This window comes from Ascidiella aspersa, chromosome 1 (genome assembly GCF_963924565.1).
Source record: "Ascidiella aspersa chromosome 1, kaAscAspe10.2, whole genome shotgun sequence".
NCBI classification, from domain to species: domain Eukaryota; kingdom Metazoa; phylum Chordata; class Ascidiacea; order Phlebobranchia; family Ascidiidae; genus Ascidiella; species Ascidiella aspersa.
The window spans coordinates 2,117,931-2,137,785 of NC_139447.1; the positions used below are offsets into that span (position 1 = coordinate 2,117,931).

Here is a 19,855-nt window from a genome sequence, read left to right on the forward strand (position 1 = left end):
GTCGCCAGGTAAAAAAATGTCCCAATACCAACTATATTTGGAACACTATGTACGGATCTGTTCATAAGTTTAATGGTTAAAATAACGGCCCAAATAGACATAAAAAGCGACATGATTTATTATTCAAAAGTTTCGGCAAATCACTGATGATGGCATGAGCATTTGCCGAAACGTTTGAATAATAAAGCATGTCGCTTTTTATGTCTATTTGGCCGTTATTTTCACCATTAAACCCAACTATATTGCTACCAGCTTTAAATTCTTAGATGCAGTTTATGTGCATATTATTAAACAATGTGTTGTATAACAGACTAGATATACGGGTACCGTTATCGTTAGCCAGTACGTGTCCAGATGGCCTTGACCACAGAATACACATTGTGTATGTGAACCTTTCGATTGCTGTGATGTATAATTTTAAACTTTGCAAAATGCAAGGCGGGAGCTTAATTGTGTTAGAGGTAACACGCCGATATTTAATCTTATCAGATATTTATCAGAGGGAGAATGTATAACAAGTGTGACAACTCCCGACTGATCTACTAACTGTTCTGATATCCGATGGCGCTAGCGCTTTAACCTATCTACGCAACAAAGATTAACTAGGTGTAAATGGGACAACGGTGCGTACTGACTACATCCCTTTTCCTGATAGCTTAAGGAGTTTTTCTGTCATTAAAGCTTCCAGCACCAAGTGATACAGTTATATGCTGCAAACTAGTTCACTTGAGAAATGACTGAACAACAGAGGGACAATTGTTTACTGAAAAGGCATGTTCCGGCTATGGCTTTTGTAGATTTTATAAAATTATAATCAGTTGTTGGGGATTTGTTTTAAGCCTTTGTTTTCAAATATTTACACGTCGACTACAATAATACAAGTCATTCCAAATGTATATTTTCGCACAAATTTGCTATCCATAGATATTAAATATTCAGTCGTCAGTTATTTTAAAACCAAAGGTAAGCTTAAGAAGTATTAATACAACTTTTATTTGACAAATTCTCACGTCAATCGAAGATTACTATTTCAAAATGCAAGAGTTTTATTACTTCGCAGAATCGCAACAACAAAAGATTAACCAGTAATATCAGTGAAAAAACGTGTTTCTACAACTGAACAAAACGCATCATAGTTATGAAATATCTATTTGACCGGATCGCTCTTTTACACTTTCACTCAAACGTGATTATTCATTGCTTAGGGTTAGGACTGGAGTTTAAATGGTGTTGGTATCAGACTTTTTTTCCAAATTTGGCATAATTTTAATATTTTTATTCAGAACATCGATTTAAATTACTTTGTTAGCCGGGAAAATATCCTCGGGAGGAATACATAGGCTATTTAACCGGATCTCTCTTTTAACCTTGTCCCCGTTAGTTATTATCTGTCGATTTAAATTGCTTTGGTGCCCGGTTAATAGCCTCTTCCAAATTTTTACGTATGTCTTACCAAAAACGTTTTAATCTAAGTTGGTCTGAAGAGTCGAGAGGTATGAAGTGTTGTGATTGTTAATGAGGTCTTAGTCAAGATACATACGTTTGTGAAAATATATACAGCACATTGGTGTTATAAATAGATTAGGTGAGTTAATATCAACAAGTACGAGAAAGTTAGTAAGCAAAGTACTACATCGTGCATAAACAATATAAGCTGAATAAACGAATCAAGTCACTAAACTAATGTTTGTAAAACGAAGCCACTTTGCCTCATTATTCATTTTTAGGATGCAATATTTATCAACAGAATAAAATCACCAAAAATATTCGCTTTTTGCCGATATGGTTTGTATGAAGAAACGCGCGTTGTAATTGTTAAAGTCAGTTCATGTCGTTGAAGGTCATTTCATATCGTTGAAGGTTATGTCATGATTTTAAAGGTCATGTCATGATTTGAAGGACATTTCGTGTCTTTAAAGGTCATTTCATGATTTGAAGGTTACTTTTTTCTACGGTGACCTCAGGTCATCTTCCAGTGTGCGTTTTTTTATGATTTCTAAGACCTGAAGACCCAGCACAACACTTTCCACATTCTTTGCACTCGTGACGTTTTTCTCCTGTGTGAACTCTTTCATGAACTTTAAAATTTCAAGCGTGGTTAAAACACTTTCCACATTCTTTGCATTTATAAGGTCTTTCTCCAGTGTGAATTCTTTCGTGAACTTTAAGACTACCTGACTTGGTAAAACACCTGGCACAAACTTTACATTTGTAAGATTTGACTTCCAAGTGATACTTTTCATGTATTTTTAAATTATATGCAGTTGAAAAACATTTTTCATAAGGTCTGCATTTGTGAGTTTTTTCTGTAATGTGAGTATATCTATGACTTGCAAGATTTAAGTACGAAAGCCTTTTCCACATTCTTTACACTTGTATGGTTTTTCACCAGTGTGTATTCGTTCATGAGTTTTAAGATGTCCAACTTGGCCGATTTTTTTTCCACAATACTTACATCTGAAAGGTTTTTCTCCAGTGTGAGTTCTTTCATGAACTGTAAGATCTCCTTGCCGACCAAAACATTTTCCACAATGTTTGCATTTATAAGGTGTTTCTCCAGTGTGCTGACCTTCGTGTTTTTTAAGAGCTCCTGCATATGTAAAACTTTCTTCACAATATTTGCATTTGAAAGGTCTTTCTCCGGTATGAGTAATTTCATGTGTACTAAGATGGCTCTTTTGGGCAAAACGTTTTTCACAATACTTGCACGCAAATGGTTTTTCTCCGGTGTGAATTCTTTCATGTGTACTAAGATTACTACTCACGGCAAAACGTTTTTCACAATACTTGCACGTAAATGGTTTTTCACCAGTGTGAATTCGTTCATGCCTATGAAGATCAAACTTTGAAGTAAACCATTTCGCACAATGTTTGCATTCGTAAGGCTTTTCACCAGTATGGGTTCGCATATGTTTGATGAGATTAGCTTTTTGGGCAAAACATTTTTCACAATACTTGCACGTAAATGGTTTTTCACCAGTGTGAATTCGTTCATGCCTTTGAAGATCATTCTTTGAAGTAAACCATTTCGCACAATGTTTGCATTCGTAAGGCTTTTCACCAGTATGGGTTCGCATATGATTGATGAGATTAGCTTTGCTGGCAAAACATTTTTCACAATACTTGCACGTAAATGGTTTTTCACCAGTGTGAATTCGTTCATGCTTTTGAAGATCATTCTTTGAAGTAAACCATTTCGCACAATATTTGCATTCGTAAGGCTTTTCACCAGTATGGATTCGCATATGATTGATGAGATTACCTTTTTGGGCAAAACACTTTTCACAATACTTGCACGTAAATGGTTTTTCACCAGTGTGAATTCGTTCATGCTTATTAAGATCACTCTTTGAGGTAAACCGTTTTGCACAATATTTGCATTCGTAAGGCTTTTCACCAGTATGGGTTCGCATATGATTGATGAGATTACTGTTGTGGGCAAAACATTTTTCACATTCATTACACTGGAATGTTTTTTCTCCAGTGTGAGTTTTTTCATGAGTATTACGGCCTCCTGCTTGGCTAAAAGATTTAAAGCAATATTTGCAGCTGTAAGGTTTTTCTCCAGTGTGAACTACATTATGACTTTTTAGATCACCAGTTGTTCCAAAATATTTCCCGCATACCTTGCATTCGTGTTTCTTCAAATGTTTTGAAGATAGATGCCAATTTAACTTGCCACGACTTTCGAAAGATTTTTCACAAATGTAGCAACGGTAATCCTTGACTTTTTCTGGAAAAGTAAGTTTCGTTTGTTTCTTCGTCATTTTACTTCTTTTGTTTTCGCCAAAGTTACTATGCTCCTCAGTGTTAGACTCTTCACTTACAGGCTGATGTTCTTGTGATGAACAATCTGTTTTCGTGGCCACAGAATCATCAGGAAATCCATCATCGCCCTGGTGTTTTAACTCTGCTGTTTCAATATAGCTTGACATGTTTACACTGTTAAAAACTAAAAGAAAAAAAACAGAAAAACTCTTTACCAAAATTATACTAAAAGATTTGGTTCATGGTTGTGTATGTGTATTATTTAACATCCACAGCAAATCCCAACTACTTTTTGGCATTTTACCTCAGGCAAACTTTTTCTTTTATCGTTGTATTACAAAAGCACACATGACTTGATCATACAACAGCAATAACTTGATCAACCAGTCGATCTAAGTTGGATCGTCAAACCCTATATTTCTACAGTCTTGCGCAGCAGTCCTTGACGGGGTCACCAGCCATAGGACCAAAACAAAAGCAGCATAAACGACAGAATAAAACACACTTCGGAATAGCACTAATGCCTAATAGTCGTAATACAAAAAAATCCTAACCCGTCGGAATATACCTAATTGTCAGAATCAGGCCTATACAACATTTTAGCTAACCCCAAACTACACCCCTGAGTACATCACTAACTCCCCTAACCATTTCAATCCCAGCCCATTTTTTTAACCCCACCCATTACCCACCAATAATCCAAAACAGCGCAAAAAAAATTCTGTATTAAAACAGCAGCGTCCTAACGGCGCCATTCAAACTAGGGCGCACAAACGTCGACACTCTAAAGGCCGATGCCATACCCATGGCCCCCGATCGTTGCATATCCTCTCCCCACAGTCTTGGGCGTTATTTTTACCCATTGTGCCTTACTTAAAAAACTCAGAACTTATTCCGACAGGTTTATGTCTTAATCAGACGATTAAGTTCTTGTTGCGGATAATGCTGAGTATTTGGCTTTATTATGTCGGTTGTTTTAATACTATGGTTTTATAGATTTTTCTGCTTTTGGTCTTATTGCTTTTTAGGTCTTATTTTTTGTCAACTATTTAGAATCAAAGCCTATTTTTTCCGTAAATTGTACATATATATCTAAATGAGCGAGTGGCGTTGTTAATAACATTTTTATAGTTAAAATAGTAAAGAGCAGTGTTAGCATTTTTTCATAAAGTTACCTTTATTAAGAATCAATTTTCTGTTCATTATGGTTTAAGCCAGTGGTGCCCCACGTTTTTAATGAGCGACCCCAGTTTAAAAAAATGAAAACGGAATTTACACGCATCCTTATTATGTTTTCAGATGCGCATAAAATTATTTTATATAATGCTGGAACTACGTAACACGAGCAAACATGCGTAATATAAATCAAAAACAGCTCCTCTGGTAATTGTAATTGTTAACCAACGTTTCGGCAACCTATACAAGCTGCCTTCGTCAGGGTGAATGACACTGAACGCTCCATTTATTGTACGAGCGTTCAGTGTCATTCACCCTGACGAAGGCGGCTTGTATAGCTTGCCGAAACGTTGGTTAACAATTACAATTACCAGAGGAGCTGTTTTTGATTTATATTATACCATGCCTGGTAGCAACAGTTTATAAACATGCGTAAATTATGCACATTTTCCAGAGAACTGTGCTTTTATTTAAATTATGAATTTTAATCTCTACTTTCCAGCGATTTACGATGTTTCGTTTTTTAATGTTCTGATTGCGTTGAATTCCGTTAAAAAAGCCATTTGGTTAAAAACGGACTGAGTAATATAGAAAACTAACAAAATTGGAATCGGGTAATTGCATCGAAGTCCAGATCAGTATCACACAGGATCGCGATTCTTTTTGTCTAGAATATCGGTATCACATTAAAACATCAAATTATCGGACATTTTTATTGCCAATTAAATACCACCGCGTCAAACGCAGTTATTTTTGTGATATATTCAACACTTATTTAACGCGCATGTTTGTAAACTTTGAAAACTCCTTCTCAGGTTAATTAACCCTTATCACTACAGCTTAAATATCCAAATACTCAAATTTAAAAATAATAAAATCCTTCGTAACGTTTCGAATAACTCTTTTGTTGAAAATGAATAAATATTTATGTGAACGTTCAAAATTATATTTACTTGTGTGAGGACTTTGTTATTCTTACTACGTCTAACTATACAGCGCCCAACCATTATGCTCAAAACTCATTTTAGTCATCATCAATTTATAAATTACTGTATTTAAAACTAAAATATATTTTGTCCTTTGGTTCTTACCTCTCGACTAAATAAATCTAATCAATTCTTTGAAGTAAACTGACATTCCCCAGACGATTTAGCCACAACTGAACCCACAAAAAGTTATTATCTTTTCTCCGATCTTTGAACACAAACACGTTACGTTCAGCCTAACATTATTCTAGTTGCCATTTATCCTACCTTGCCTGTTAAGAAAACGTAGCTCCAGATATTGTTAACTGCAACTGCTCGCTCAATCAGTCAAGCTAATAAGCTCGCCACACCCTGAGGCTATATTTCTGCAGTCTTGCGCAGCGGAGAGTTATTAGAGCGTGAAAAGCAAAAGCAAGGAAAACAGTTTGCAAAGACAATTCTTTACAAGTAATTAAATTGTATTTTATGTTTTACATTTAAAAAACAAATATAACAAATGATAGTATTTTTTTCCAAAAACAAAAAAATAAACGAGCGCCTTCGCTTTTTCTTTCTGGATAGTTGCTTCGCTTAAGTCACGATGTTCTACAATTTTACACATGTCTTTTCACATCCAAGGCTGATTTTTATTGCATGAACCATGTCGAATTTATCTAAAAATCACGCTTTTTTAATCGTATTATCTTTCGAATCAGAGGTTTTAAACATTTTCGCGATTTTTTTTTAACTTTGTGAATTCTTTATAATGGTAATGTTGAGTAAATTTAAGCAAATGACGTTAATTTAGCTTTCGTTGTAGAGCTAATGACTTATAATATTACACCATGATCTTGTTAAAATCTAAACGCAGTATTTTTACTTTTGTGTTGCGCAAGACTTCCCAATTATTATAGCTTTAGGTTGTTTAGCGCATTTGCAGAACACCAGCACATCTCAAATTTTGACAAATAAAACAAATTTCTAACTATTTGATATTCATAAAATAGCCCCTTTGATTTTGTTCATTTGCCGTATTGCGCGCATTTTCTGCACGGATAAGTCTTAAATTATAAGTTTATTCGTTTAGTTGAGGGGCGTGCGATCTGCGGCCCATAGAGCGAAAATACAAAATATTCTTGAGTTGTTTTGCCGCCCATTGATGTAAACGGGAAGTATAAAGATCATTTGCGCAAAGCTCGAAAATTTTTCTCACAAGTTGGTTAAAATTGTCAAAAAGTATGTGAAATTGACTCGTATCTAGTTTTTCAAAGAAGCGTCGGGCCGGATGAATTACACTGGCGGGCCGGATCCGGCCCGCGGGCCGTAGGTTGCCGACCCCTGCATTAGAGCAACATGCGTCTAATTGTAATTATAATCCAATTTGTGAATTGATTTATGTCTGATCTAATTAGTAGTTTACCAAAAATGCAACTTTGACCAACGGCATGCTTCGTCTCTCAGTCGAAATGCCTTGAAGGTAATTTTTATTGTCTGAAGAGTATAGACTATGCTAAAACTTATAGAAATCAGCAAACAAATATTAACCATTCACATTATTATGATAATAAATTTAGAGTTTCTAGGTTAAATACTAGTTTAAATTCTTGTTTTAAAGAATTGGTAATTCTAGCTCAATCTAATTTGAAAACAATCGAAGTGCTTTAATTTAATCCTCGTTTAACTTTTAAAAGCCAAAATAAATCTAGTCTAGTCTGGTGTAAATATAAGTAAAATTCTTATCGCTGGGTGCGTCACAAGTCCGAAAAACTTTGGCGTCGCAACTAAAAATATTAGCAAACCAGGTCTTCTGCGGTGCGTACATTGCCGACGATAGTTTGCCTTATATCCCTTTTACAACGACTTAGCTGTTTATTTTTTAACTACTGGTTAACGTGTATGTGGTTTAATTCTCCGACGAATTTGTTGAATCTGCTGCCGAAACGTCAATTTATAACTTATTTCACACCAAAAAAGTCATGTTTGTCTTTGCAAAGGTTTGTGTTTAACAGAATGATTTCTAAACGTTTACCAAGACCAAATGGTAAAAGTTCATGAAAGGAGAGCCTGAAAGGCTTAATCTAGTTCTCAAATAGGCGGTAGATTATTGTGTTCATATCGGCGGTAACCGGTTCCTGGTCGTTACCGCGGGTGTTCTACTAATTGATTGTCACTTTCGCGCCTGCTTTTATGATGTAGCGGGTGTCGGCCTTATCGCTTCATCTTATCTAAGCAACAAATCTGTTCACTGGAAACAAGTCCTTGTGTTCTAAATGTAACACTCGTGCACTGATTACAGCTTTTTCACTTCATCTATTGGATGCAATTCATTTTTTTCATTTTACTAAACTTTAAAAGCACGGTTGATTAAAACTAAAATCGCTCGACCAGGCACTAATTGACGCCGCGCTCCTCCGTTTCCTTTTCAAGTTGCTTGCGTATTTTTAGGTACGTTGCGTTTTTAGTCTGTTGAGTTGCGGTGACGCTGGACACAAGCAAGCGAATTGCCCCAAAAGATTCGGCTGCTACGTTTCTTTAGAGTAAATTTGAGTTGAATGGTAATTGTGGAAACAAACTGATTTTATTCTTCAATTTTGAAAAGGTATTGTGTGTACTATAGGTAAATATTAGGGATATAAGTTAGACAACTTGGTAGCAACGAAGGCCCGTTTAATTTGAGGTGTTAAAATAAGTTTGACTTATGTCAGCCTTTGATTAAATTAAATTTGATATAAAGAGCCGTTTATCTTTTGAATGTTAAAAACAAGTTGTGTAACAATAGAAACAGGTTTTGTCTGACTTTTACATTACGAATTAAATAAATTCGTAGGTCTGCTGCTCTTTACATTCACGTCAAATAATTAATTAACGATTTTGACAATGATTTACTTTATCGTATGAACATTTGGTCGGCTTCTTTTGGCAGCTAAGTTCGCATGAGAATTTTAGAACACGGGTAAACATTGTTGTTCGGTATCTGGCCAAACTTAAATAAAAGGTTTATATAGGATCGCGTGTTTATTCAATTTGCATGTAAGAGCAAAAGCCGACCAAAGACTTTGGCAAGGCATTCTGCGAGTTTTTGCAATATTCAAAAAGCCATAGAACTCTGTTTTTTATGTAGCCATTTGAATTATACCGTGATATCTGTAGGTCTTAAAGGTTAAAACGCATTTCGTTTGTTCTTTGAACATGGTGCGATAATCTTATTTGCAGCTGCGATAAATAACACTCTGCTAGCAGCAGCGTTGCGTGGATCGAACCCGTCGTTATCCTGGCTTACTGTGCAGTGTTTGCCGCTTTGTTAATCCCCGCGCCAGGACAATTAGCTCTCGTTTCCCTCAGCAGGAAGCATCTTGTCGTTCGCCCGACAAAACCAACCAAGCAAATGTATAAGGCGTCACATTGCTGTCTTAACGCGAGGAAGGCTACTATGCAAGGTTGTATTGCTTGAACGTTAGCTATAAACGATACTAGTCAATGCTTTAAATATAGAAAGCACAGGGAAATGTTAGTTGCAGCGATGAGAGGTTATAGACGCCAGGTTAAAAGTCGCATGAAATATTTAGTTAATTGTAACTACGATAACGCTTACGCAGTCGTAAGATAACGGTTTAAGCAGTGGTTGAAGTAATTTGATTTACCTAACGGCCTTGCGGTAAATATTTCTTTAGTTATGCCACGTGGGTAAAATCACAGTGCTTTTTATTTAAATCAGTTTCATAAATGTGCACTTCGAGCCATGACGTCAGGGTTCTTATAAGGTCTTGGACTTGACTAAGGCTTAAAAGACATATAACAAGTATATTTCTGTTAAAAAATCAGCAAGAAACGCAAAGAAGGTTTGCTAAGTTTTTAAATAAGGTTTGTGAATTGGAAAAAGGGTGTATGACCTGACTGTAGCTTAACGCCAACAATGCAGCGATACTTGCGATTATCAGATTATGGAATTGATTTTAACGTTAAGACGTAGCCTGACTTGAACTCTCGCGTTTATTTTACTGATAATTAATTACCCTTTAAAACGCAAGTAACACACCTCCGGGAACTTCGAGCACACCTGGCATGGTTTCGCGGCACACAGGTTACTGGGCACTGGTATAAAATGGGACGTTATCGTTGCTAAGTACGACTTCATGGGGGCTTGTTTGACGAGTAAATACATGAATGTCCTGGTATGTAGAATAAATACATTATATGTAGAAAACTATCTATTTCAACCGGTTGTGAGGCCTTAGTTTGATAAATTGCAATTCTAGATGCTTTTGACCGATTTTGTAATTTCAAATGAAACTATATGTCATAACATATGTACGACCAAATATTAATTAGCTTGTTCTGTATTTGAAAGTTATATTTAACGCACCAGAATGCAATAGATAACAGCGTATTACATGATGTTTCAATTTACTATACAGTTGAACGTGTAGTGATTGTACAAATTTAAAACACCTTACTGGTTTATAAATCATGTTGTTTAGTTGCAAAATGTACTTTTATGTTTTAATGTTTTAAATATCGTTTCAAAGACAAATTTTACATTTAGAGTTAAAAACGTCGAACTAGGTTTTGTAACGACAAAAATGTCAAAAGAGAGCGATGAAGGATTTTCTGATGATTCTGTTGCCACGATTACAGATTGGTCATCACAAGAACATCAACCTGTAAGTGAAGAGTCCGATTGTCACGAACAAAGTGACTTCGATCAAATTAAAATTCGGGGAAAAGAGAACAACCAGGACTTTATGGAAAAAATAAGGCCAACCGTGGACGATTTTCGGTGTCACATTTGCGAAAAATGTTTCTCAAACAGTTACCTCCAAAAGACACATTTATTTATTCACTTTCCTGAGAAACACGGATGCAAGGTTTGCGGGAAACTGTTTGAAACAAAATTCGAACTTGACTGTCACGCAAAAGTTCATAATAGAGAAAAACTTGATAACTTCGAAAGTTTAGAAAACGATAATGATGGCAAAGCCGATAAACGAATTGGCACTGGGAAGAAAACACACAAATGCAAACATTGTGGAAAATGTTTTTGTAAAGCGTCTAAACTTAAAACTCACGAGAGGGTTCACACTGGAGAAAAGCCATTTAAATGCAAATATTGTGGAAGATGTTTTAGCCAGGCACCACCTCTAAAAAGTCATGAAAGTATTCACACTGGAGAAAAACCTTACAAATGCAAAGTTTGTGGAAAATGTTTTTGCCAGTTGGGAAGCCTTAAAACACATGAAAATATTCACACTGGAAATAAACCTTACAAATGTAAAGTTTGTGGAAAACGTTTTAGCCAGATGGGCCATTGTAAAACTCATGAACGAGTTCACCACACTAAGGGAAAACAATTAAAATGCAAATATTGCACAAAAAGTTTCATCTTATGGGAACAACTTGAATTACATGAACAAACTCACACGGGCAAAAAACCTTATGAATGTGAATATTGTGGAAACTGTTTTTCTTACTCAGGTTCGCTTAAAAGTCATTTAAGGACACACACGGGAGAAAAACCGTATAAATGTAAATATTGTGGAAAGTATTTTAGTGAACTTAAATATATGAAAACCCATGAGAATATTCACACTGGAGAAAAGCCATACCGATGTAAATTTTGTGAAAAATGCTTTGCTTTCTCCAGTAGTCTTAGAATTCACAAACGACTGCATACTGGAGATAAACCCTATGGATGCAGATATTGTGAAAAATCTTTTGGTCATATTTCTCATCGTAAAACTCATGAACGAATTCACACCGGAGAAAAACCTTACAAATGTAACGTTTGTGGAACAAGTTTTGCCCAATTATCAACTTTGAAAACACATCAGATGGTTCATACTGATATTATTGCACGTTGTTATCAAACCAAACATACCGAATCCCTGGTTGTTTAGTTTAACTTTTTACTAAAAAATAAATTGGGAATAGTTTAAAGGCTTTCTCATTAAACTCTTTTAGGTCTAATGAGATCAGTACAACGATGTTATATGTAATTTATTTTCTTTTTCTGGTTGTTGTGTTTCTTACTTTCTTGAACTACTCTCACCTTTCTAAAGTGCATTCGCTTTCTGGTGAAATTTTGCCCTTCAGAAGCTGCTTTTTGAACCAAGATTACGGCTTATACGTATCATCTGTCGCTAAAAAAATTAGTTTTTTTACTTGTGCGTTACTCTTTGTGAGTTATGCGAGGTTTTTAATAAGTTAATAAAGTTATACAACGAAAAAAACAAGGTTTAAGGAACACAGTTTTACCGGTTATTTACCTTCATAGTATACAGCGCTTTTTTGTAAAATGCATTCGCTTTCTGGTGAAATTTTGTGGAATAATTTTTTATGAATAAAATGGAGATTTTTAGCAAGAAAATGTTTGGTTTTCATGATGATTCGTCTGATTCGTAGGTCTAGTTGATATATATTATAAAAAGTGAATTTTAATCGCAGTGCTTTGGCCAGGATATTATTGAATTCCCCTTTAGACCAGTGCTCAGTAACCAGGGCCGGATTAACCAATAGGCTAATAAGGCTATAGCCTTAGGCCCTGAAAAAATTCGGTCCTCAATTTTTTAACGTTAAATTTTTGTAAGGCTGATAGTTATACAGATCCAGTATCAGTACAGTTTTTGCTTAAAAACTAATAACTGAGTCGAGTCATTATATGCCTTGTGTGTGAGAAGGTAAATAAATCTTTTTCATTTATGCTGCAAACGAGTTAAGAACTATTTACGTTCTGTGCTATCACTTTTAAGAGGAACACACAATAAAACCTAAAAAGCAACAATACCTAAAGTCAAAAAAATTATAAACCCATAGAATAAAGATCAATGACATAAAGCTTAAATACGCCAGTACAGAATGAGATCAAAATCGTTCTGTCAAAATACGTCCTAAATTCATCGTAATATTGCCTTAAATGGGCAAAATAACACCTGAAACTGTAGGGAGAGGGTATGGGTTGATCGGGCGCTGTGTTAGGTCTGGCATGGGTCGTTTTGCTGTCTACGTTCGGACGTCCTAGTTCATTGGTTCGCAAACTTTAAAAAAAAAATTACGCAACGGCCCCTCAGCAACTTTTTAAATCGGTCACGGTCCCTCAAACATATACACAAAATAACATTTGTTTTTAATGGTATAAATGGGTCGGGTGCACTTGCTTCTTTGCTTTCAGCTCGGCTATGTTAACCTCTAACGAATCCCTTTATTTGAGTAAAGCAATCACAAACAGTTTTAAAACCGTGACTGACCGTACAGCCCACAGTGTCATCGCAGCAAGCTGTGAAAACGCAATTCTCATTAGCTCAACGCAACACCACAATGAATAATTCAACTCTAAGCGTACAATAACTTTAATAAACAACTATATTCAGCTTTGTTTTGAAAAGTAAGTTGCCTGAAAATTTTATTGCACAAAAAGTTTTCTTCATCAGGAGCTTCGTGTTGATTTTTGGTAAGGTGCTTCGCGGCCCCCGAAAATTGTCTCGCGGACCCCAAAAGGACGGCGGACCCCAGTTTGAGAACCACTGCCCTAGTTTGACCTGCGCCATAAGGGCGCCGCTGTTTTTGCATTGGATTTTTGGCCCTGTTTTGGGTTATTGGTGGGTAATGGGTGGGGTTAAAAAATGGTTGAGGTTAAAATTATTAGGGGAGTTGATGATGTACTGAGGGGTGAGGTTTGAGGATAGGTAAAGTGCTGTTTAGGCCTTATTCTGACTATTTAGGTCCTATTCTGACGGGTTTTGGACTTGGCGTTAACGTAAAACGTTTTTAAAATTTCGGTTTCGGAAGTTGAAACATTTCAACTTTGACGCTTTTGGTTCGGAACGAGGAAATTTGCCGTTAACGCTAGTAACCGTTTAAGTGTCTGGACGACGCTAGCGTTTTGCGACAGACGCTAACGCTAGAAGCAAAACGCATTTAGTGTGAACCAACCTACACGTATGCTAGCTGTAAGGCAAGGAAAATATAATTTTCCATATAAGCTACATTGTAATAGGGGAGAAGCCGAAACGTTGGTTAACAATTACAATTACCAGAGGATCTGTTTTTGATTTATATTATACCATGCCTGGTAGTAGCAACAGTTTATAAACATGCGTCAATTATGCACATTTTCCAGAGAACTGTGCTTTTATTTAAATTATGAATTTTAATCTCTACTTTCCAGCGATTTACGATGTTTCGTTTTTTAATATTTTGATTGCGTTGAATTCCGTTAAAAAAGCCATTTGGTTAAAAACGGACTGAGTAGAAAACTAACAAAATTGGAATCGGGTAATTGCATCGAAGTCCAGATCAGTATCAGACAGGATCGCGATTCTTTTTGTCTAGAATATCAGTATCACATTAAAACATCAAATTATCGGACATTTTTATTGCCAATTAAATACCACCGCGTCAAACGCAGTTATTTTTGTGATATATTCAACACTTATTTAACGCGCATGTTTGTAAACTTTGAAAACTCCTTCTCAGGTTAATTAACCCTTATCACTACAGCTTAAATATCCAAATACTCAAATTTAAAAATAATAAAATCCTTCGTAACGTTTCGAATAACTCTGTTTTCATTTTTAACAAAAATAAGATGTTGAAAATGAATAAATATTTATGTGAACGTTCAAAATTATATTTACTTGTGTGAGGACTTTGTTATTCTTACTACGTCTAACTATACAGCGCCCAACCATTATGCTCAAAACTCATTTTAGTCATCATCAATTTATAAATTACTGTATTTAAAACTAAAATATATTTTGTCCTTTGGTTCTTACCTCTCGACTAAATAAATCTAATCAATTCTTTGAAGTAAACTGACATTCCCCAGACGATTTAGCCACAACTGAACCCACAAAAAGTTATTATCTTTTCTCCGATCTTTGAACACAAACACGTTACGTTCAGCCTAACATTATTCTAGTTGCCATTTATCCTACCTTGCCTGTTAAGAAAACGTAGCTCCAGATATTGTTAACTGCAACTGCTCGCTCAATCAGTCAAGCTAATAAGCTCGCCACACCCTGAGGCTATATTTCTGCAGTCTTGCGCAGCGGAGAGTTATTAGAGCGTGAAAAGCAAAAGCAAGTTAAACAGTTTGCAAAGACAATTCTTTACAAGTAATTAAATTATATTTTATGTTTTACATTTAAAAAACAAATATAACAAATGATAGTATTTTTTTCCAAAAACAAAAAAATAAACGAGCGCCTTCGCTTTTTCTTTCTGGATAGTTGCTTCGCTTAAGTCACGATGTTCTACAATTTTACACATGTCTTTTCACATCCAAGGCTGATTTTTATTGCATGAACCATGTCGAATTTATCTAAAAATCACGCTTTTTTAATCGTATTATCTTTCGAATCAGAGGTTTTAAACATTTTCGCGATTTTTTTTTAACTTTGTGAATTCTTTATAATGGTAATGTTGAGTAAATTTAAGCAAATGACGTTAATTTAGCTTTCGTTGTAGAGCTAATGACTTATAATATTACACCATGATCTTGTTAAAATCTAAACGCAGTATTTTTACTTTTGTGTTGCGCAAGACTTCCCAATTATTATAGCTTTAGGTTGTTTAGCGCATTTGCAGAACACCAGCACATCTCAAATTTTGACAAATAAAACAAATTTCTAACTATTTGATATTCATAAAATAGCCCCTTTGATTTTGTTCATTTGCCGTATTGCGCGCATTTTCTGCACGGATAAGTCTTAAATTATAAGTTTATTCGTTTAGTTGAGGGGCGTGCGATCTGCGGCCCATAGAGCGAAAATACAAAATATTCTTGAGTTGTTTTGCCGCCCATTGATGTAAACGGGAAGTATAAAGATCATTTGTGCAAAGCTCGAAAATTTTTCTCACAAGTTGGTTAAAATTGTCAAAAAGTATGTGAAATTGACTCGTATCTAGTTTTTCAAAGAAGCGGCGGGCCGGATGAATTACACTGGCGGGCCGGATCCGGCCCGCGGGCCGTAGGTTGCCGACCCCTGCATTAGAGCAACATGCGTCTAATTGTAATTATAATCCAATTTGTGAATTGATTTATGTCTGATCTAATTAGTAGTTTACCAAAAATGCAACTTTGACCAACGGCATGCTTCGTCTCTCAGTCGAAATGCCTTGAAGGTAATTTTTATTGTCTGAAGAGTATAGACTATGCTAAAACTTATAGAAATTAGCAAACAAATATTAACCATTCACATTATTATGATAATAAATTTAGAGTTTTTAGGTTAAATACTAGTTTAAATTCTTGTTTTAAAGAATTTGGTAATTCTAGCTCAATCTAATTTGAAAACAATCGAAGTGCTTTAATTTAATCCTCGTTTAACTTTTAAAAGCCAACATAAATCTAGTCTAGTCTAGTGTAAATATAAGTAAAATTCTTATCGCTGGGTGCGTCACAAGTCCGAAAAACTTTGGCGTCGCAACTAAAAATATTAGCAAACCAGGTCTTCTGCGGTGCGTACATTGCCGACGATAGTTTGCCTTATATCCCTTTTACAACGACTTAGCTGTTTATTTTTTAACTACTGGTTAACGTATATGTGGTTTAATTCTCCGACGAATTTGTTGAATCTGCTGCCGAAACGTCAATTTATAACTTATTTCACACCAAAAAAGTCATGTTTGTCTTTGCAAAGGTTTGTGTTTAACAGAATGATTTCTAAACGTTTACCAAGACCAAATGGTAAAAGTTCATGAAAGGAGAGCCTGAAAGGCTTAATCTAGTTCTCAAATAGGCGGTAGATTATTGTGTTCATATCGGCGGTAACCGGTTCCTGGTCGTTACCGCGGGTGTTCTACTAATTGATTGTCACTTTCGCGCCTGCTTTTATGATGTAGCGGGTGTCGGCCTTATCGCTTCATCTTATCTAAGCAACAAATCTGTTCACTCGAAACAAGTCCTTGTGTTCTAAATGTAACACTCGTGCACTGATTACAGCTTTTTACACTTCATCTATTGGATGCAATTCATTTTTTTTATTTTACTAAACTTTAAAAGCACGATTGATTAAAACTAAAATCGCTCGACCAGCCACTAATTGACGCCGCGCTTCTCCGTTTCCTTTTCACGTTGCTTGCGTATTTTTAGGTTCGTTGCGTTTTTAGTCTGTTGAGTTGCAGTGACGCTGGACACAAGCAAGCGAATTGCCCCAAAAGATTCGGCTGCTACGTTTCTTTAGAGTAAATTTGAGTCGAATGTTAATTGTGGAAACAAACTGATTTTATTCTTCAATTTTGAAAAGGTGTTGTGTGTACTATAGGTAAATATTAGGGATATAAGTTAGACAACTTGGTAGCAACGAAGGCCCGTTTAATCTGAGGTGTTAAAATAAGTTTGACTTAAGCGCCGTTTATCTTTTGAATGGTTAACAGTGTTGTTCGGCATCTGGCCAAACTTAAATAAAAGGTTTATATAGGATCGCGTGTTTATTCAATTTGCATGTAAGTGCAAAAGCCGACCAAAGACTTTGGCAAGGCATTCTGCGAGTTTTTCCAATATTCAAAAAGCCATAGAACTCTGTTTTTTATGTAGCCATTTGAATTATACCGTGATATCTGTAGGCCTTAAAGGTTAAAACGCATTTCGTTTGTTCTTTGAACATGGTGCGATAATCATATTAACAGCTGCGATAAATAACACTCTGCTAGCAGCAGCGTTGCGTGGATCGAACCCGTCGTTATCCTGGCTTACTGTGCAGTGTTCGCCGCTTTGTTAATCCCCGCGCCAGGACAATTAGCCCTCGTTTCCCTGAGCAGGAAGCATCTTGTCGTTCGCCCGACAAAACCAACCAAGCAAATGTATAAGGCGTCACATTGCTGTCTAAACGCGAGGAAGGCTTCTATGCAAGGTTGTATTGCTTGGACGTTAGCTATAAACGATCCTAGTCAATGCTTTAAATATAGAAAGCACACGGAAATGTTAGTTGCAGCGATGAGAGTTTATAGACGCCAGGTTAAAAGACGCATGAAATATTTAGTTAATTGTAACTACGATAACGCTTACGCAGTCGTAAGATAACGGTTTAAGCAGTGGTTGAAGTAATTTGATTTACCTAACGGCCTTGCGGTAAATATTTCTTTAGTTATGCCACGTGGGCAAAAACACAGTGCTTTTTATATAAATCAGTTTCATAAATGTGCACTTCGAGCCATGACGTCAGGGTTCTTATAAGGTCTTGGACTTGACTAAGGCTTAAAAGACATATAACAAGTATATTTCTGTTAAAAAATCAGCAAGAAACGCAAAGAAGGTTTGCTAAGTTTTTAAATAAGGTTTGTGAATTGGAAAAAGGGTGTATGACCTGACTGTAGCTTAACGCCAACAATGCAGCGATACTTGCGATTATCAGATTATGGAATTGATTTTAACGTTAAGACGTAGCCTGACTTGAACTCTCGCGTTTATTTTACTGATAATTAATTACCCTTTAAAACGCAAGTAACACACCTCCGGGAACTTCGAGCACACCTGGCATGGTTTCGCGGCACACCGGTTACTGGGCACTGGTATAAAATGGGACGTTATCGTTGCTCAGTACGACTTCATGGGGGCTTGTTTGACGAGTAAATACATGAATGTCCTGGTATGTAGAATAAATACATTATATGTAGAAACCTATCTATTTCAACCGGTTGTGAGGCCTTAGTTTGATAAATTGCAATTCTACATGCTTTTGACCGATTTTGTAATTTCAAATCAAATTATATTTCATAACATATGTACGACCAAATATTAATTAGCTTGCTCTGTATTTGAAAGTTATATTTAAGGCACCAGAAGGATGCAATAGATAACAGCGTATTACATGATGTTTTAATTTACCATGCAGTTGAACGTGTAGCGATTGTACAAATTTAAAACACCTTACTGGTATAAATCATGTTGTTTAGTTGGAAAATGTACTTTTATGTTTTAATGTTTTAAATATCGTTTCAAAGACAAATTTTACATTTAGAGTTAAAAACGTCGAACTAGGTTTTTTTACGACAAAAATGTCAAAAGAGAGCGATGATGGATTTTCTGATGATTCTGTTGCCACGATTGCAGATTGGCCATCAGAAGACCATCAACCTGTAAGTGAAGAGTCCGATTGTGAAGAACAAAGTGACTTCGATAAAATTAAAATTCAGGGAAAAGAGAACAATCAGGACTTTATGGAAAAAATAAGGCCAACCGTGGACGATTTTCGGTGTCACATTTGCGAAAAATGTTTCTCAAACAGTTACCTGCAAAAGACACATTTATTTATTCACTTTCCTGAGAAACACGGATGCAAGGTTTGCGGGAAACTGTTTGAAACAAAATTCGAACTTGATTGTCACGCAAAAGTTCATAATAGAGAAAAACTTGATAACTTCGAAAGTTTAGAAAACGATAATGATGGCAAAGCCGATAAACGAATTGGTACTGGGAAGAAAACACACAAATGCAAACATTGTGGAAAATGTTTTTGTAAAGCGTCTAAACTTAAAACTCACGAGAGGGTTCACACTGGAGAAAAGCCATTTAAATGCAAATATTGTGGAAGATGTTTTAGCCAGGCACCACCTCTAAAAAGTCATGAAAGAACTCACACTGGAGAAAAACCTTACAAATGCAAAGTTTGTGGAAAATGTTTTTGCCAGTTGGGAAGCCTTAAAACACATGAAAGTATTCACACTGGAAATAAACCTTACAAATGTAAAGTTTGTGGAAAACGTTTTAGCCAGATGGGCCATTGTAAAACTCATGAACGAGTTCACCACACTAAGGGAAAACAATTAAACTGCAAATATTGCACAAAAAGTTTCATCTTATGGGAACAACTTGAATTACATGAACAAACTCACACGGGCAAAAAACCTTATGAATGTAAATATTGTGGAAACTGTTTTTCTTACTCAGGTTCGCTTAAAAGTCATTTAAGGACACACACGGGAGAAAAACCGTATAAATGTAAATATTG

The 19,855-nt window shown here is 35.8% G+C and overlaps 1 protein-coding gene and 1 pseudogene across 1 annotated transcript in view; one reads left to right on the top strand and one right to left on the bottom strand.

The window, feature by feature from the left end:
• Positions 1-1,965: 1,965 nt before the first annotated feature.
• Positions 1,966-3,935, bottom strand: LOC146166506 (uncharacterized; annotated as a pseudogene).
• A 14,967-nt stretch (positions 3,936-18,902) lies between these two features.
• Positions 18,903-19,855, top strand: part of LOC146166507 (uncharacterized) — a 38,149-nt gene continuing 37,196 nt past the window's right edge. The window contains exon 1 of the mRNA XM_083386905.1: positions 18,903-19,187. Coding sequence (XP_083243031.1) covers positions 18,903-19,187 — 285 coding nt within the window. The remainder of the gene's footprint in view (positions 19,188-19,855) is intronic.